At 41.8% G+C, this 20419-nt stretch overlaps 1 protein-coding gene across 2 annotated transcripts in view; it reads left to right on the top strand.

Moving 5' to 3' along the window:
• Nucleotides 1–402: 402 nt before the first annotated feature.
• Nucleotides 403–20419, top strand: part of PINX1 (PIN2 (TERF1) interacting telomerase inhibitor 1) — a 59428-nt gene continuing 39411 nt past the window's right edge. The window contains exons 1-7 of one of the 2 annotated variants that reach the window (XM_075750375.1): nt 443–464; nt 4821–4947; nt 5522–5631; nt 7936–8028; nt 8783–8861; nt 12441–12533; nt 15173–15249. In XM_075750375.1, the coding sequence (XP_075606490.1) occupies nt 4830–4947; nt 5522–5631; nt 7936–8028; nt 8783–8861; nt 12441–12533; nt 15173–15249 (570 nt within the window). In that variant the 5' untranslated portion in view covers nt 443–464; nt 4821–4829. Of the gene's footprint in view, nt 465–4820; nt 4948–5521; nt 5632–7935; nt 8029–8782; nt 8862–12440; nt 12534–15172; nt 15250–20419 lie in introns of both variants that reach the window. The other variant, XM_075750376.1, reaches the window with a different exon arrangement.

Raw genomic sequence — 20419 nt, 5'->3', positions numbered from 1 at the left:
AAAGGACCCCACCACCCACTCGCAGCGGCTTTAAGGGCTTTAACAGCTCCGAGGCAGCACGAAACCGCCTGAGAGAACCCGCCGCGTAGCCCCGGGAACGTCCCGTTCTCCCTGTGGAGGCAGAGGCCGCTGCCGCCCCCTCGGCGCGCGCTCGCTCTTCGGCTGCCCACAAAAGTGCCTGTTCAGCATCCGCTGAGAAACGCGCGAGAATAGCCCACAAACAACCCAACAAGTCTTTTGATATATTTAATAGAATTTTAGCGGGTTTACGCTCTATATTTCTACTAGGGTGGCCGCTGCGCTCTCCCGCTTCAAGACTTTTTCATCAGGCATTTCTTTACCCACCCTTTTTCTGCGCCCGGGCTAAGAAAAGCCCCTCAGGGATGGGAAGGGGGCACGGCGGCTTTCCCTTTCCACGCGCCACGGAGAGAGGGAGGTCCCCAAGATGGCGATGCTGGCGGAGCGTGAGTGCCGTTCGCCGCCGGGAAGAACCGCGCTGGGGGGGGGGGGGGGGGGGCTCGGGGCGGTCTCCTGGGAGCGGAACAGCCGTTATCTGTTGCTTCCCGGTCTGAGGAGGAGGAAGAGGTGGGGGGAACGCGTACCGGGTTGGCGGAGATGTCTCAGAGACGCCTTGAGGGCTGGTATTTCCTCTCAGCGCCTGGGTGCCGTCTCTGCGGCGGTGGGTTAGAGGGCAGATAGCCTGAGGCCTGGGGGCCGGCTGCTGTGTGAGGAGGGGGGGGGCCGGCCGGCTGCTGTGGGGGGGCCGGCCGGCTGCTGTGCGGCAGCCAGGCAGGACTCGGGGGAGGCGTGTGTATGGGTATTGGTCTTTTGATGGCCCCCAGAGTTAGTGGGTGAGCTTGGCTCGCTCTCTTGTCCGTACAGGGGACTTCGGAGATGAGCTAAATTCTGGGTTGGGAAGGGGGAGGGCGGGATGTTAGGGGTTTTAGGCAGGTGCTTCAGGAAAGGCAAGTAAATCTGTTGAACTCATGGGGAGAACTGAGGGTAAGGCCATGTGGTTACCTTCTGCCTTTTGTGTAAGGGTGTTGCTGAGTGAATATTTTTTTAAGGTTTTATTATATGTAGCCCGATGATTTTGTTTAGCCTTTTCCTGATGTTGGAATCAAACAGAGCATCACTGTTACCTCTGAGGTGATTGAGGACTTGGGCTTCCTGTACCTAAAAGAATACATTAAAACATTGGATCAATATCCTGACTAATGACTCTTTCTCGGGTAAAGTTCTTCAGTTCAGGAAACAGAACTCTCTCTGGGCTGGCCAGAGTGGGAGCAAAATGCTTTTGCTGCCTTCTCTTCCAAGTTAAAGATGCATTCCTGTAATTAGCCTTTTCTAGTAAATTTAAAACTGCGTATGAGTAGAAAGACTAAACTTCTCAACTGTAGATTTTTATGTAACAGGACTAATATATTTCTGTCTGAGTATTGTTAATGTCCTTAGGTGGTTTCAGTCAGCTTACTGGTGTCAGGAGACCCTTAATGTGAAAGCACAGGGTCTAATGACTTTGCTTGACTGCAGGGAAGATGGACTTAAGTAAAATGACTAATTAGAAAAAATGGGTTTCAGTGGAAAATACAGGGGTGAATTGAGGAAAACAAAATTGCGTTTACATATGTAACTTTCTAATTATTTTAGATGTAGACTTTGTTGGTACCGTTTATTTTTTTTTCTTGTTACCGCATGTATCAGTAATCACAGAATCACAGAATAGTTTGGGTGGGAAGGGTCCTTTAGAGCTCATCTAGTCCAACATCCCTGCCATGAGCAGGGACATCTTTACCTAGGTCAGGTTGCTCAAAGCCCCATCCAACCTGACTTTGAGTGTTTCCAGGGATGGGGCATCCACCACCTCTCTGGGCAACCTGTTCCAGTGTGTTAATACAGCTTCTGCATGTAGTGAATTCTAAACTCAGATGCCGTAAAAAACAGATCTAGTTGCTGAGAGCCACCTTTGCAGGTTGTACACCTTTGTTCATCCCCTGCAGCTGCAGTTAGAATTGTGAAGCCGTGTCATGCATTTCTGTTTGCAGTTCTGGATCAAGTTCTGATGCTTTTATTAATATCCATCCTAAAAAAAAAAGCAAGTTGGAGGGCAGTTAATTTGTTTTACTACAGCTGTGAAAGCACAGGCATTTAAGAGACTAAAAGTAACTTCTCAGTGGTACCCAGTGACAGGACAAGAAGCAGTGAATGCAAATTGAAACACAAGAAATTCCATCTCTTTTTTTTCTTATTTTTTTTTTACTGTGAGAGTGGCCAAACACTGGAACAAATTGCTCAGGGAAGCTGTGGAGTATCAGTCTGGAGATATTCAGAACCAGACTGGACACAGTCCTGGGCAACCTGCTTAAACAGTGGGTTGAAGTAGATGGTCTTGAGAGGTCCTTCCGACTTTTGTGATGCTGTGAGCTAAACTTAGAAAGAACAAACTTGATCATTCTGTGCTTTTGTAGTTTGAATTTAAAAAAACGTATCAATGGCAGAAATGGCCAAACAGCTTTTCTTTTTCACTTATTTTTAACTCTTTTTAACTTTTAATAAACTTTAATTAACTATCTTATTGATACTTATCAGGAAAAAACAGTATATGTTAGTCGTGGGTTTCATAGCTTGGATTAAAAATAAAATCCCTTTTGTGGGCACTATATTTTTTTTTCCATTTGTTGGAGAAATTTAACCTGTTTATTATTTTCCATATTATCACCGTATGTGGGCACACAGCAGGGCTTTGGATGGAAACCGATAGGAACTTTCAGAAATGGTAAACACATGCTCCAGGCACAGCATTAGTCTTGGTAAAAGGGTTCAGAAGTTGATCTCTTTCAAAGCATAGGGTATGTGAGTGAAGTATCTAAAGAAATGACACTTTTCTCCACTGGATGGTGCTGCTTGCCCAGAGTTGTGTTACTATCTCTAGCATCATTTTATGAGCAGCCCAGAGGATTAGTGTTAACTTCTGAGCTGCATTTTTTTAGCTAGAATATAGTGCGTTGTTTCCTTTCTCACTCCTAAGACAGGTGGACAAATGTTTCTGATAAATTGTTGACCAAACAGTCATCTTTCTTTGTTTGGAGAGGAGAGATTATTTTATGTTTGCTGTATGTGGCATGAAGTTGTTCCTGGCTTTCTTAAATACTTCTCTAAAGATGTAAGCAAGTTTCTTTATTTTCCTGTGTCTAGCTTACAGAGTGTGTTAACCTAACAGAAATGTGAGGATTAATCACACAGCAGTTTGAAATGCATGGATTGAAAGTGCTGGGAAAGGGAAGGTTTTTTAAAATTTCAGGCTTGAGAAATCTTGTATTAGGTGCCCTCGTGTTTTGTTACCAGGGTCTTCCTGGGAGTAAAACATCTTAGGCCTTCTCTGCAGAGAGATATTCAGGGAAATTAATAGAAATTAACTTTTAAAGTGGATTAGTTAAACTACATCAAACAACTCAATTTGGAAGTTAATTTAAATTCGCACATTCAGTTGACATGGATTACCTCTACTGTGTAGACAAATCCTTAGATACATACGGTGGCTTTACAACTGTAAGAATTGTGTTGAATTTAATTTCTTGGGATTTGCAAAGTTACCACCTGGGGAACTAGTTACAGGGAGCATAGCAGAATATGGGTGTACTTAAAATGTTGTTATAGTTAGATTTAAAAAAAAAAAAAAAGTCATTGAACAGTTTTTGGTGACTGAGTGAGGGAAAGTTGATGTTAGTCAAGAGATTTTAAACAAAGGGACAAATTAAGAAACGTGATTGAAAAGGAGGGCTGCTGCTTGGCTGGGCAGCATAACCTCTATTAAATTGCTTCTTTTTATTATATGTCTTTTTATGTTGTTTCTTTCACTGTCAGCTATGGACAAAAGCAACAACCAAGGTGTTCCCTGGTTTTATAAGACTTAGCTTTTGCTGCCAGCTTGACAGCTTTTTAATTCATTCCCCCCCACAAACCGCTGGAAACTTAGGTCCTTAGAGATCATTTGCATCCTGGGTAAGGGAAGATGACAAAGCACAGTAATTGTCCCAAATTCCTAGGTCAGTGCTTGAAAGACCGCAGTAAATGAGTGAACTGAGCCACATCACTAAGGAAGCCAGAATTTTTGTTCTCAGTGGGGCAGCAGGGAACCCTAATTTGCTTGGGCATTTAAAATCTCAGTCCGCAGTGGCACTTTACCATCTTTTGTTAGTAGCACAGGCGGGGCTTGTAGGGCTGAAGGCTGCCTGTTGGAAATAAGTTGTTGTTTTCCTGTAGAGAAGTGAACGAAGTGACACGCTGTGTCAGTTCCTCTCACAGCGCTCAGTCATTTAACCTACTGTAAAATCTTTTTTATGGACTGTTTGGGTTTTTATGAAACTCTTTATAAGACTATTAATTTTTACAGGGCTGTCACGCAGCACCTATTTTGAGCTTCAAAGCTTCGGATGTGTGTTTAAAAAAAGCCACCATCGTGCATTCTGACAGTATTAGTTCTTCTTTAAGAACGAAACAAAACTGGGCAACAAATGAATCAAACATCCCTGTAATATTCTGTCCCTCTGGCCCAAATCCTAAGTGTTGCATTTTAGGGAAAGATGACTTCCTGATTGTGTTGAAAGCGCCTCAGTGGACTTGGCTTCTCACTGACTTTATCTGACCTTGGGATAACTGGTCATTTTTGATCCATCATTTCCCATCGTGTTTAATGAAGTTTGTAATCTTCCTGTCTCCTGTTCTTTGTTTGTCTTGTTTATTTAGGTTGTCTTCCTGCATATGTTTAGGTGCACACTTAAAGTGACTGCGCTAGCTTTTCTTCTTTTATTTCCATGCAGCTATTCCTGATGATAGAGGCAAGCGCACGCATGTGGGCCTGGGGGACTGTAGTTTCTTTAATAGTTTGCATAGGACAAAGAAGCCTTGATTCTCGTTTGGATCTCTTAACACCTGCAATAATTTCCGGTGACTATTCAGTTTCTGAATAAATCATTTTGTGGCAAATCCAAAAGCTGAAATCCCACTGGTTCGTGTTCTGTAATTCAGTTTCTCTGGTCACTTCTGTTTCATTTTTAACTTGGCTTTTGTTATGAAGGCAAATATTAAAACTTCTGTGTTCTGGTTAAAAGGAAGACTAGCCAGTGGATATTGTCCAGGACTGGGAAGGCCAGCACTGTAGACTTACCCCCTATAGATTTCATGTTGAAGCCAGATGTAAAACAAAATTGGAATAAATATGGAATTTAGGCCTGTACGCCTAAATGGTAATCCTTAAAGCCCTTCCTGGATTGTAGCCCATCCTTAGGGATGACAACTTCCATTGCAATTTTACTTTGGCATCCTTCACATTAATAATGAACATTTTCACTGGCCTTTTTTTGCAGTATAAGGTTTAGTAAAATTAAACCCTGAAAACACGTTTAGTCTGGCATAAGTTCTGGGTTTTTTTGCAATGAAGAGCTTTTCTTGAATTGACTAAATACTACCAACACTTCAAAATGTAAATAGAGCCTGTTTCAATTTTTCCTTCCTGCTCTAGCCCGTAGAAGGCAGAAGTGGTCTGTGGATCCACGAAATAGTGCTTGGAGTAAAGATGAATCTAAATTTGGCCAGAAGATGCTGGAAAAGATGGGCTGGTCCAAAGGAAAGGTATGATCTAAAGGAGAGTTGAAGAGCTGAAGGGTGGAAGACTGCCAGGGGACTCTTGATCTCAGTGTTTAAAACAGCCATGTTCTTTCTATTTGATTTATTCTCTTAAGCACGCAGAGAATTTGAGCAATGTTAGATTTCTACAGTTTGTTACAAAGGTACTCACTTGTTTGTGTCTGTCTTGCTTTCCAGTTTTTCTCTCCTCTGTTTGACAAGGTAATGTCCCCAAGTAAGAGCAGGAGTTGGCACATAAAATCAGGTGATGGTTAAAGGCTTTAAGTTGCCTTTATGCCATCCATTCTCTCTCTGGCTTTGGGTACTGTTTAAAGCAACTCCAGGACCTGTTGTAATCTTGTACCTGTTTTTAAAGATTACTTCTGATCTGTTCCTTGAATGGCCAAAATGCAGCGTTATGTGAGCTGTATTCCTTCCCAGCTCCAATCTGTACCTGTGGGGTGAGGTGACTTTTTCTGGCTCTAAGAATAATCTCTAGGTTAGTGCAGACAGCTGCAGACTTCTCAGCTGCCCCTTAAAAGCAGTTTAACTTCTACAAAGGTGCCTCAGCAAAGCTGAGATTTGGGCCTGCGTGTCAGCGTGTTTAATGAAATGAATGCACGCAACCCTCCCAATTAAATATTTAATTCTTCTCCTAAGTTTCCTCTCCCAGCCTTTTTTTAAAAGGAATAAAATTAGGATCATTCTCAAATCTGTGAATGCATTAAAACTTAGACAAATAAGCCTACTCTTGGATTTCTCAGTGTAACCTGCTGTTGCCTTGGTTGGCTTACAGTTAGCACATATAAATCTGACTTCTCACTTCATGAACAAGCAGTGATACCTTATTCAAAGGCTGCTGAAGTCAACGAATTGGCATCGGTTTCACTAGGCTTTAGACCAGACTTAAAACTAGGGAGCCTGAGTACTGTCTTTTTATGTAAATTGTATGCATAGGTGTTTTATGTGTCTGAGATTAAAATAGATATGCAAACCAGAGTAGAAACAATGCTTTTAAATGTTCTGACTCTATTTTAGGCAGCAGCTTCTCTGACCATACATAACTCCTTTGCCATTATGAACACTGTGTCAGGGTGTGAAAGGAAGGTCTCATGTTGTTTTCTAGCTGTAATCCCCCCTCATCTTCTTCACAACGATGTTTCCGACCTGAGTTACTGGATCTCCCTTTACAACAGTTAGCTGTACGAGAAGGATTTATATCTCCATTCCACTACAAACTCAGACAAATGGAACCTTAGCTTGATCAAATTAATGGGCAAAAGCCCATCTGTGTAGTGAAATTAAGCTGCTTACACTAGTCCTGTTATTAGTTGTATTGGAATTGGGTCACAGCAGGATATTTAGCCAAGTGTCCTGCTTGCTCCCATACTTTTTGGTTAGCAGAAGTTTCAAGGTAAATTTTCCACCCCGCTGACCAAATAAACTCCACTGGATTTGTAATAGCAACAGCCTTTTTCAAGTATGCCTCATTGCTTCAAATATTGCATATGCCCAGGATCCTATTCACAGGGCTTCTCTCCACTACTCCACCATGTGCATATTTGTTATAGCAATACACTTAACTGATGATTTGTTACTGGTGGCAGATTAGGGAAAAAGCAGGTAGATCCCAGGAATAAAGTTTTAAACCAAATGCTTTGTCTTTTTTTTTTTTTTTACCTGATCATACAATTAAGATAGATAATACTGGACCGAAGATTGCGTCCCAGATTTGAATGATTATGTTTTTTAGCATAAACAAACCCAACATTTGTTTGCTCCAACATCTTCATCAGTTTATTAGTGTGAATGAGATGGAAGAAGTTCTTAATGTCCTGCTAGCTCCAGTCTGAACCTTCCCATCCTGCTTTCCCTCCTATATAACTTCGTTCTGTGTTGTACGTTCTATGTGGCATCTGTCTTACAGCCGTTACACAGCTGCCTTCCCAATGACAGAGGTATTTTCGGTGAGAGGCATGTTCTTTTTGTGTAGTGTCTTGTTTTAAAATTGTAAACACTTTGGACTTGCCTAGGAATGTCAGGTGGCTTCCTGATTAATCACCCAACTACTTAATGTTGTTGCTATTTTAGTATTTATAATACTTTGCTGGAGGCTTAAGTAGTAAATTAAAAAAGCAATATCTCATGTGTGCTAATGTCTGTGAATGAATTCAGTTACTGGCAAGCAAATAAATTGTAAGTTGTGATTTCTTGCTGTATTTCATTGCAAAATATCTTACAGTACAAAAGCTCTAATTGCGTAGTCATTGCTGTAAAATCCTTACGTTTTTACCCTTAAATCTTCCTTAGGGTCTTGGGGCTCAGGAGCAAGGAAATACAGAACATATCAAGGTTCAGGTGAAAAACAACATGCTGGGGTTAGGAGCAACCATGAATTATGAGGTGAGCACTAGATCCAGGTAAGGAAATGGCTCCCATTTCAGCTAAAGCACAATCTTTGTAATGGAGCATTAGTGAAGTCTGTTGTTGCATCTGGTGGCAGCTGTATATATGCAAATGTCTCTGTGGAAACTCTTGACCTGGAGTTCAGTTCTGCTGGGTGTTTTAGGATTAAGTACCTGCTTGGAAAGGTTACAGTGAATTCTGGGAGCAGGCTGTTCAGAGATTTTTTTTTTTTTTTTTTTTTTTTTGCTTCCAAGCAAATCACTGAAATACCTGCTTTCTCCCTGTGTCTTCTGCCCTGCTTAGCCTCATGCCTTCTGTCCTTCCTCCTGATACAGTCACCTTTCTGACTGGAGTTCAGGTATGTAGGCAGAGCAGAACATGGTCCTAAAGGTGCTTGTCTCATAATCAACATCTTAAGTAATTTCGTTGCTGGAAAAAATCACAGTAGTATTTTCTGTCTACTTTTGAAAGCATCTTGTGCAGACGGGGGACACACAGAGCCAACAGGAGTTCAGTATTGTTTAAGGATTGACAAATGCAACCTGTATCATATCTGCATTTCAGAGTGACTGTAGTGAGCTGTTGTTAGCGTTGCCACCTGTGGAGCTTCCGAGCATCCCTCCTACCAACAAGGATCGAGTATATACAATTAAGTTACTTCTTAGAGTGCAGAGTCTTAATATCTGTTTTAGCAAATCTTCTGTTAGTTCTGAAGACTTTTGCCTTGTATTCACGTGGGTGATATTTACAGGACAACTGGATTGCTCATCAGGATGACTTCAACCAGCTTCTGGCTGAACTGAATGTTTGCCATGGACAGGGTGAAACAGGTAGGTTCATGCTTTGCTCAATCAGATGCTGGAAGCTTAGCAGAGTTTCCATTCTTTGTCTTAAAAGGCTAGCTGAGGCCCAATCCTTTGGGCTGCTAATAGTCTCCTTGCTGAGGTTGACAACTCCCCCTTCCCCCCCCAAAATCCGCGGGAGCCGAAGGACATGTTGCCATCCGTGACCATGCTCAAGTTTGTCTGCCTGGATGTGTAGGTCGCAGTGGATCGGTTTTGCTCTCAGTCAGGCCTCTATTAAAGGCTTTTTGTTGGGGAAAGCAAACATTTGAACTCATTCATTTTATTCGGGACCACAACACGAGGGACCTTTTGCTGGGATGTACCACAGCAGCATGTGTTTCTTTCTAAAGCAACCAGAGCCACAATCGCTCACCGTTGCGACACGTTTGCCTGCCCTTTACCAATGAACTGTCACACGTGGCTTCGATGCTCTAGTGGTTTCTTAAATACCTACTTTTCCTGTCCTTAGAGAGCTGCTTCTTAGCTTTTGACTCAGAGTTATGCATCTCTGTTTCGAGTGTGGTATAATGTGATTTTTGTAGCCCTGATGTAGAGCACACAAGTGGGGAAACTACACAACTTTCCCAAAAGGGCTATTTATAAAGTGTTTTAATTTTGAAAAGCTTTGTACAGTTTGACCTTGGTTTGTAAAAATGAAGTTATGCAAAACTGGTGAGTGTGACCTTATAGAAAGAACTGTACACATCAAATGGTTTATCGTCTCCCCTTTAGTTAGACTCAAGTTTAAACTCTGATCATATATCTAAACTCTCTGTGGAGTGTTGTTTAACCAAGGGTTTCTGTGTGGATATGCAGCCTATCCGCATGCTGCTAGTGGCAGAATTGCTAGCTTAGTGAATTTACCAGCTGTTCGTTCATTCATTCTTAAAATTTGAGCACAGAAGGCTTTCCAGGGGAGGAGAATCAGTCAGCAAGAAGGCTCAAACTTGGTTTCTAATCTTAGAGAACTAGGATTAAAATTCTGAACCTGATGCAGGTTTTGTTTTTTTTTTAATTCCTGTGTAAGTTATCCTTGGATACGGTCTGAGGCCACACAGTGCTAGGTGCTATAGTTAAAGTCCTCAAGAGGTAGAATAGCATATCGTAGGGAAATTCCAAAGGTTCCTTTCTACCTTTATAACTAAATCCTACCCAAGTTCCAACTTGAGCCATGGGAAGATAAGTTAGGTGTAACTGGTGGGAAACCCGCAAGCTGATGAGCAGAGAGCTGAAATGACTTGCCCAAGGACACAATGAGTCAGCACAGAGGCAGGTTCATTGAGCAAGGCTGTCTTGTTCCTAAATCACTGCAGTATTCCCTGGGCCATCTGTACGTATGCAAAGTGGCCCCTAAAAACCATATTTCTCCCTGGTTTACTCAGTTATTTTTCCTTGATCTTTTTAGGAGCTGGGACAAGAGTTTTCAATCACTGAGGACAAATTTGGGTGCACGTTGAAAATTCCCAGTCAGAGTCACGTTTGGTGATTTGCAGACTGCAGGCATTGCTCTGAAACTTGTTTTTTTGGCAATTGTTTAAGCTGGCAAAACTCATCCAGATAACTCTGCCTGCAGCTGTGCTACAGGATCAAATGTTACATTATTGGCCATCATCCAGTTTGAAATTGCATTAAAAGTCAGCTGAAAAACTTCATTGTTCTTAAATAACTGCTGTACTTGCCAGAGTTGGATTGCAATTAGAGATCGGGAAGGAAGGGCCCCGTGGTGGTTAGTATGCCAACATTCAAATACCCTTGTTGTACATAGTTTTAGGTTGCTCTTCTTTCTTTCTAGCTGATCACCTGATGAGGAGTTTTGATTCCTGGTTTTTTTGCTGGGATACTAAGTGATGATGACAGTGTCCCTTTCCCCTTCATAAAATGGGGCAACAACATGCTGGCCCTATCTGTAATGTTCTTTGGAATATTCATCTGTATCAGATTTGCTATAGAAACGACACGTGGCTTTATTGCTATGACTAAATTGCTTTAAAAAGCATATTAATATGTCTGCAGTGCTTGCTCAGTTTGTCAGAGGATTTACCAGTCACTAGAAGACACAGGGATGTACCTACCTGTCCATTGCAAGTGCCAGCACGTTTCAGTAGTGAAATTCCTCCTTGAAGGCACAAGGCGGTGCTGCTGCCCCTTTCCCTGTAAGAATAAAGTGGAGGAGGAAGCCCTGTGGAAATCCTTTGCTGTGTAATGCTCCCTTCGGTACAAGTGGATTGGAGAGCAGACTCAAAGTGCCTCGTCTCTGGTCAGGGTATTTCAGTTGTGATGCTTACTTTCCCCATTGACCCTTTTTATTGAGGATTTTGAAGTTGACTGCAAACTCTGCCTGGGTTTGCTAGTCCTTCCTCTTCCTGTTAGCAGGGCGTAGTGCGTAAATGGAACAGTAGATCTCAGTCAGCTCTCCCACTGCAGGCTGTGGATTTCTTTTTTGGGGCAATGACTCTATCATCAGGTGTCACTACCTATCAAACAGTGAAGTTCTCTAATTCCAATGCAGAAAACCTGGGTCTGCAGAGCTTTCAGGAGTGGGATCATATGAAAAAGGTGACTCAACATGGCCCTCAGGGTATGGGCTGATTTCCTTATCCATACCAGTTGCCACTGGGAGGATAAAAAACATCTCGCCAGAGTGGCCTTTTTAGAGCAGAGCAGAGAATCCTGTGGTACACGTTTCTTTTCAGGACAGGACTAATAAAGTAGTTATTAACCAGAGAGCAAGTTACCTCCGAGAATTTATCTTATTAAACTAACAGGCTCTGTGGATGCAAAGAATACGTCTGTACCAGTAAATAACCTGCCACAGCAAAGGAGCTTGATATCTCTACTGTTAAATAGTTAGTCTAATCCTTCACATGGTTTTGACCTGCACAAGCTAACATTCTCCCAAACAAATGCTGAGTGAAGTTGGGACTTAGCCAACCCCAGAGACCATTCCCAGTGGACAGTTTAGATGCAGCCCCTCTTCTGGAAGCTAGGAAAATTAAATAATGGGGATGTGGCAATTTGTTCTAGCTGGCCTCAGGGACTCTCTGCCACTGTTTAATTTCTTACACAGATGTGTCGTGATGTCCAGATAGAGGCACTTTGTGTAGTGTCAGAAGTGGAAAGCCTGTCTGTGTGACATTTTTTCCCCTTTTTTGTTCTGCCTAGTTAGGTTCAGTATTTTATTTCAGTATTTTGTTCTTACATCTTTCTCAGACTCTGGCACTGGAGATATTTTGTAACAAAGAGCACAATAAACCCTGACCTATTCTTCTTTTCTTACCGTAGAAATGGTGTTAAATTAGACTTTGACTTTGACCTGGAGTACCTGTATCTGCCTTTTCAAATTACATTAGATTGGAAATGGGAAGGGAAGGGGATGTGGCAAAAAAAAATCAAGCAGTAACATGTCTCAGACAAAACTTACCATGCTTCCTTCAGTAATATATTGTGATATGTTGTTGAGACTTGGTTTTGAGAGAGAAAGTTAAATACACTGTTGTTTGAATTCGGTGGTTAGAGTGCCTCTAATAGGGTTGAAACATGTTTGGTTTTGGGTTTTTTTGTTAGAGTCATCAGTGAATGATCAGAAGAAGACATTCAGTCTTGAAGAAAAATCTAAATCTTCCAAGAAACGTGTCCATTATATGAAGTTTGCAAAAGGTAAGAGGAGTTTTGTTGTTTCATAAGCTCTGGCCAAGATTAGAAAAAACGTGTCAAGGTGATCTGTTGCCTTCTGGGGTCTAAATTTGGCAAGTAAAATCTTGGTTTAGAAATACCCCCTGCAGCAACTTACTTAAAGCTGTAATACTCTGTTCCTCTTTATTTTGGATGATTTTGGATGGCTTTAGGCTGATATTGTTGAATAAAACAATTTCTGTCTGAAGGAACCATCAGCTGAATAAAGGAACAGTGATAAATATTCTGAGTGATCTATGCGTGGGCAGGGGATGGGAGGGGGAGGCAAAGGTGATAACAGAGTTACTTGGGCATCCGGACCACACTATCCTCTGCAATCTCCAATAACCCCAGCTAAGAGATCATGTGGATAAGATCAGTGATCAGATTAAACCTGAATGCAGGAAGAGGAAAGCCCTCTTACATCTATCAGATTCTTTATTGGATAAATTAGGACAGGGGTTGGTGGCCACAAAAACTATATCAAGACCTCACGTTGTTTAGTAATTTCTTTCTTTCTTTCTTAGAATGATGACATTATTTCAGCCATCCCTGGTTTTGGCTCTTGACCATTGTTCAATCCCTCGCTCTGTTTCTCTGTTGGTTGTGTCCCCCTTTCACGTGCCCAAGTGCAACATGGGGTGTGTGTATATATAAGTTTCAGTGTATGGATGGGATCAGCTTCCACGAATACCTAATTTATTGTACTTAAAGCTCCATGTAATGTTTTCTGATAACAAATGCCTCTGCTAAAACAGAAGCAATTGACATCTGAATAGAAGCCAAATTCCAATACTGGGGTTCGGGTTCTTTGATTAAATAATTCAGCCTAGAAGTCAAACATGTTAACATGACCCTGCCACTTTACAATGTTAAACGATTAAATTGATGCAGGGCTTGCAAGTACAGAGGCCATGGCCTGTTTGAGGTAGTAGCAAAGAGGATTTATTTTGATTTGGATTTAACCTTTTACTAAATATAGAGAAAAAAAGAAGTGTCTTTAGAGCGTGTATAATATGGAGCAAGGCTTTCATATTAACAATATCCCTGATATATTTGGCAGCAGTGTTTCTATAAGATAGGCCCCTGTTTTATTGTACCTTCTGTGGTCTAAAATGGGGAAATTATCCTTTTTCAGGGAAAGAGGAAAAGTTATTTGAGAAAGGCTAATGTTGTTGTGGCCCTTGTCGTTCAAGTCCGATCCTGCTTCCTTTTAGACTAAACAAGACGAGCTCACACAAAAGCGGGAGAAGGGAGCAGCAACGATAGAAAATGCAGCTTCCGTTTCTGGTGCTATTTTGTAGCCTTGCTGCTGGAGGAACATAGGCTCCACACATAGCCTTAGCAGCCACGCTTGGATCTGGGAAATACACACCGATATGAGATTAAGACAGTGATTTTAATGGCTTTTCTAGTAGCTGTTCCACTGCGATGCTGCAAAAGATTGGGACTGTCAGCTGAGCTGGTTTTCTGTTAGAGAATGCAAAAAGAGGGGGGATACGTGTGTGGGAGGTGGGCATGGAAAGAAAGTGTAGAGTGAGAGGGGGAGCTGCAGGAATGTAAATCTCATGTTCCAAGCCTTGGCCAAGATAAAGCTGAAACCAGCCCCAGTCTCATCCATCTTGCTTGGGGAAGGACATGTAGAGGCTGCGCAGCGAGACACCAGAAAGTTGGGTAACACTCCCTCCTCTGGGTTGATGTGTCTGCTTACCCTCTGTGGGCAGGTAAGGATCCTGAGAAGAAGAAACAGGTGGAATAGATTTTTATTTTTTTTTGTCCAAGTATTTAATTTCATTTTGAGGTCAGTGATTTTGAAATCGGAATCAGGTGGAGTAAGATAAGACCCCAGCAGACTCCTGGGTGCCTTCACTTAGCCAATCAGGATTAATTTTAACTTTTCTTTAACTTTTGCTGATTTTTTAAAAAGAATTTTCTGAGGCAAGCTGTGGACAACTCAAAGGCTTCTGCACTTGGAAATCAGCTAAACTTCTGCCAGTATCTCAGAGTATCACATCACACCCTTTTGCTTCCCCCTCCCTGCTCCATGTCTGATACCCAGCTAGCCACCCAACAGTCAGGTGGGAATAATGGTCCTACTGGAACTCAGAGAAATCTTTGCTTCACCCTTGAAACTGTTTTAATTTGGAGTAATCCAGTGTGTTGCAGAGATGGACATACTGCTTTTCAGAAGCAATTTCATGAATCAAAGAAAAGCCCAGCTTCTCCTTGAACTTTTCTTGTGTGTAGGAGGTTACAACTCTTCTTTCCCTTTAGTGTAGTGCAGGCCGCTTCCCTCATCTTGCTATGACAATTGCAGCATCAGGTGGGGGAAAACAAGCTGTGGGTGGGCACCCCTGTGGGCATCCACCAGCAGGCTGTGGGTGTCTCTTCACCAGCCTTTCCCTCTACGGATACACATTTCCTCCTCTATGGAGGAACCATGGTCAGCCTTCATTTAGTGTCTTTAACATTGTCCTCCTGATTTTTTTTCACCTCCCAAACCAATTTTTTTACCTTTGTGGGTCACAGTTTGTGTTACCAAAATGTACCTCTTATCACCAGATGTGGAGGTGCGAAGGTTGTGGTTTTGTTTTGTTTTTTTTTTTCCTCCCCTTACCTTTCAGGTAAGGATCTCTCTTCGCGCAGTGAAGATGATCTGTCCTGCATATTTGGGAAGCGACAGAAGAGTGTGAAGACACAGGTAAACGAGAGGCGTCACCTTTTTCTTGTATCCTTGCCTATCTTCCTGTATAACAAAAAGATATTTAAATGTCTTTCTGCTAATGAGATTACCCTATGCCCATCAAAAGCAAAGGGTCTTCGGCCTGTGAAATTCTTTTTATGTGAAGGCTACAGGTGGAGGGCTGTGCTCTGAACTGTTAGAAAATAAGCGTGAATTTAATACATACTTTTATGAATTATTTTGATGTAACTTCTTTGGAGTTACGAATCTTCATTATTTTAATTTTACACTTGTTAAGCGATATACATTGCAAAGTAGATCAATTTTGCTTGATCTGAAAGTTGCGTAAATATCCAAAATAAAATTTGGCATTCAGCAGCAACTGGCCTGTCTCAGCAAACTGCCCTTATTTTCAAAGAATTGGGAAAGGCTGAGCATCTGCGAAGTCTTGTTCATCTTTGAACGAGGGGTTCAAAGATGGCTTGGACACTGGTAAATATTTAATGAAAAGACTTTTCTTCAATTGTGTAATGAGATCAAGGTTCGTACTAGCATTTATTTTATTTTATTCATTATCATTTTACACTTGCAGAAAATAGGCCTGCTATATCAGTATATAAAATAACAGACTTACACTGCGACATGACTCATGTACCCAGAAAAATGCTTTGGAAAACATAACAACTGGAAAAGCACGAATGAGTATGTAGCAAGAATTACCCTGTTGGTTCAGAGGTCTCTGAAGTCTCTTGTAGTTAGAGGGAAATACTTGGTCTGAAATCGAAGGGAAGTTTCTGAAATACCCTGTATGTGTTTGACACCTTGCCCATTGTGCAGTACTCTTGAAAATTGTTCTGTAACTTCACTGTAGGCCACTGTGAACTTTGGGAGGAAAGGAACAGGGGGAAGAGTGTGCTAAGAGATCCTGGATAGTAGTGAAAGTAATACAAGGTTTGTAGCTCTGTAAATGCTAGGCGGAATGACAAGGGAGCTCGTGAAGAACAAATAGCTATCCACTGGGAGTTCTTCACTGGAAAACACTCTTACTATAAAATAAAGAATACTTCAGTGGAGTGTCTTGCATTGAACAGTTGGAAGGATTTGGTCTTGCCATTATCCCATATAGCGTTACCATTTTAGTGAATGTGCTGTAGGTTTTGAAGTTATTGGTAGGACAGAGAAAAATGTCAAGTCTGTTTTCTGAGTACTGTTCTGTAAACTACAAAATACAGTTAATTAAACTGGGAGGTTAAAAGAAATTTAAACAAATTAAGAACTGTCCTATCTTGTCTGCCACTGTGAAAAACAATATGAACCTTTGTTACGAGTCACATGGTTTGGCTTGAAAGGTAAGAGCTTGGGAGGAGGCCATCGGCCACAACAGAACCCATCTTAACTTATTACTGTCTTGAAATAGGCATTTGGGGACTTCAAGTCTCTGAGAGCTGTTAAAGGTCTCAAATGCTGTAGGTAAGCTTGCACCATCGGAGACCACTTCACCTAAATATGCCATGGATCTACTTCTTAGCTCACTTGCTGTCAGATCAATATGAAACGACAATCTGGGATTTAATGGAAATGAACAGTGCTATGGTTAAGGGAATTGATTTTGCCTACCCGTGAGTTGTCCCAAATAGTTAGTCTTGTTTTCTCTGCATCTTTTGAAACTAAAGATAAGTTTGGAAAGTCCTGTTACTTCTTCTGCGACTTAATGCTGCAGAGCATTTGTTCTTTTGTTGATAGACGCTGGAGATCATGTGCATTTATGGCTGCTTGTGAAGGGTATATGAGTTTGTGCATGCTCTTCCTAATTCCTTGACTGATGCTGTGATTGGCTGATGGCTGCTGTGCAGATTTCCTTTTTCCCCTCGCTGAACGCTAAGCTAATGGTTCAAAGTTCTGGCAAAAAGTCACAGACTGTTCCCTGTTAAGCACCCAGATTTCCACATGCAAATACAGGCAGGAGGCAACGTAATTCGGAGCTGCATTGTCGTCTTCTGGCTACTGTCTGCTGCTAAGCAGCCGCAGGGAGAGAAAGCCAGAGGCAGCACAATTGTTTTTTTTATTTTTTCTTCCCTTCTGCTTTTCTTCATGGATCAGAGATCTGTGGAGTTTGCACAGAACAAAAATACATTGCTCAGGCCCTCCAGCTCTGAGCAATTTAATTTCACTGCACCCATGAACTCTCATGATCCCTTTCCATCATGTTTCAGAGCCTGGTCCTTAAGGTGGCACAAATGGAACTACCCTGTGAGGATTTGCAGTACTGTTCTCTGCGTGTGTTTGCATTCTGTTTTGAATTCCCTAGGCTCTGGGCATTTCCCTGATGTGGCAGAGAGTGCACTACAGCAGCAGGAAAGTGCTGTCATTCTCCTGGAAGTGAGTTGTTCATATCTGTTCCCACTTAGAGATAACGTAGGAAGAGTCCTGGTGTCCATCAGAGCCCTGGGGTATGCCTTCAGGCTGTGGTAGGCTGCAGTCCCTTTTAATTGCAGCTGCTGCAACATTTAGCAAGTTGTATGCTGCTGTCCCTGTTCAAAGTAGATGAGGACAGCTTCCACACTTCCATAGGTGCCAGAACAGCTACTATCAATTACACTGGTTGCAGGTTCCCAGCTGTAGTTGCAACTGAGATGATATATGGAAGTACCTGTTATGTATTAATCCTATAGTTTGAAATCCTATCTTTAAGGCTCTTTGAGGGATAAGATTTATCCTCTTTTTTCAGAGGTACAGTTTGAGAAGTGTTTAGTCCAGATTTGATTTGGACTGAATGACCTCTCCTCAGCTCACAATAGAGTTGTCATTCCATTCTTGATCTTTTGACAAAGATATTCATCATAATTCTGTTCCCCATATTTCTAGTTGTTTCAGTCCAGGATCAGAACCATCTTGGGTATAACTTCATGAAAAGATGCAGGAACTGCTTTTCATAGAATCACAGAATAACTGAGATTGGAGGAGACCTCTGGAGGTCTCCAGATCAACTGCCCTGCTCAAAGCAGGGTCAGCTATGCTGAGTTGCTCAGGACCTTGTCCAACTGAGTTTTGACTATCTCCCTCTCTTACAGCCTCCAATTTAAGCATGTGACAAAATTCAGTGGATGGATGAAACAGATCACTTAAGGAACAGAAGATGGGAACGTTTTGGAATAACAAAATGCTTATACTGTAAATAGACTCAGTTGGGTGACCATTTGCAGTTCTGTAGGCATCAGAGACACTGTGAAAGTGATGGAAAGGTTTAAAGATGTACGCTATTGATGGCATTATGGCCGAGTTTTTTGTCTGAGTGAGTTACAGAGCTTCTCTTACTCCTAAGAGATGTAGTACCCACTGCCTTTGAGCTTTTCTATGTTTACAAATGGCCTAAGGCGCAGTAGATCCTGGCAGTGGTATTGCATTGATGCTCATCGGCACTGTGGTACTAGGGCTGGCTGGTTGATTGGTGTTATACCAAGCTGTTCATAAAGATTAGGAAAAGTGGGGTGGGTGGAAGCAAAAACCCAGGAATCTCCATCTTTGCTTTGTTCCGGTTAGTGGTGTTCAGTCTTTTCTAGCGTGGTCATTAGCAATCATTTTATGATCTTGACCTGTGGAGTAGTCTTTGGCAGAAGAGGTTTTGTACTCGCTTAGCCTGAGCAGTCTTAACTGTATAACTGATCTCAGACTCACTTTTTAACTGTCTCAGTAGCCTAGGACTGATCTGGCTAATGGATCTTTTCTCTTGTTTCACACTAGCACTACTGCAGTAAGTGGGGATGTTGAAATTTGGATTACCTACCTTATCAAAGGAAGAGGGAGTTGGCTGGAGGATTGTCAAGATTGCAAAAGAGTAGAATTGCAAAGGATATGGAAGGAAATGCTGCTTGCCCCTAAGGGTTGAAAGGAGTTTCTCTAGAAGTAGTAAGACTGAGATACTAGTTTAAGCTATTGTTTTGATGGTTCTGGGATGTGTGTTACTAATCATAGGCACTTGCAACCTTTATTCTCCTGAATGTTAAACATAACGGTACTTTTTTTTTAATTATTTTTAATAAATCGCATCCAACTAAAACCTCCTTAATAAACTACACAGTGACCTTTGTTTAAAAAAAAAAAAAAAAGTCAAAAAAATGGGGGGAAGAAAACAATGTCTGGGCTTCAGAGTGGATCTAAATTGAAAACGTCTGCAGTTTTTCCCAGGGAGAGTAAGTGATCGAAAATATTGAATTGTAATTATGATGCTCTCTGGAGACCTGCAGTGAGGACCTGTTTTGCAGGGTAAGATCTGCCAGACTTTTTTTGCCCCCACTTTCCCTCTGATTTTCTCACTTGCTTAGGAACACTGGGAGCTGGGGAGACAGAAAAACAAATTCCATTAGTTCCTATCTGGTTGAACTTCCTGGAACCCCCACTATTTTTTTTGCTTCTCAGAATTTCCTTCCTCCATCCAGCTGTGTTTCCTGATGAAGCCTTATCACTGGAGAAAATGCTCCTGAGTGAGACTGAGGATTTGGGAATGAGTTACAGACAGTCCCAACTTGGTTGCTGAACAACATGATTCTGGCACTGATTTCACTTTGGGGGCTGGGGGAGTAGTTCTGATTTGCTGGCGCATTTGTAATAACTCTGTTTGAGATGCATAGAAAACTGAATGTTTTGCGTCCATCTCACTTCCATGTCTCAGGCCATTTGTTGAGTAATCTGCTTCCTCCAAATTTTTGTAACTTGCTTGTAAACCTGCGTAAGTTCCCTTAAACCACCCGATCCAAGTAGCCCAAAAGTCTCGAGTTCGTGGTGATTTCTTCCATGTTAGTCATTAGAAATGTAACTATCCACCCTGTTGCTTTTTCACTTTTTTTTTTTTTTAAATCAGGAAATTGTCTTCTGACACATTTTGCAGAACTTCCTCGACTGACTTACTTTTCCCAGCACTTATCAGAAAAGCGTGTTGGCTAATCTTAAGGGACATAACTGAAAATCCATTAGAGTCTGGCTCTGCCATGGGCTCACTGAAGCTACTGGTAAACCGATGTAACTCCCTTCACCTCAACCTTCTCTTTGCAAAATACCAATTGTGATACTGATATTCGTGGGTTTCACAATTGTAACTTTTAGGCAAGTCGCATGCTTAGTCTGTTGGGTTTTTTTTTACCTGACAAAAGTCTCTGTTGCAGAGGTAGCATATAAATTAACTTGCTGTTCC

This window comes from Balearica regulorum, chromosome 3 (assembly GCF_011004875.1).
Source record: "Balearica regulorum gibbericeps isolate bBalReg1 chromosome 3, bBalReg1.pri, whole genome shotgun sequence".
In the NCBI taxonomy this organism is placed as follows: domain Eukaryota; kingdom Metazoa; phylum Chordata; class Aves; order Gruiformes; family Gruidae; genus Balearica; species Balearica regulorum.
Note: the sequence above shows the minus strand (reverse complement) of the source record. Positions and strands in the feature narration are given on the sequence as shown.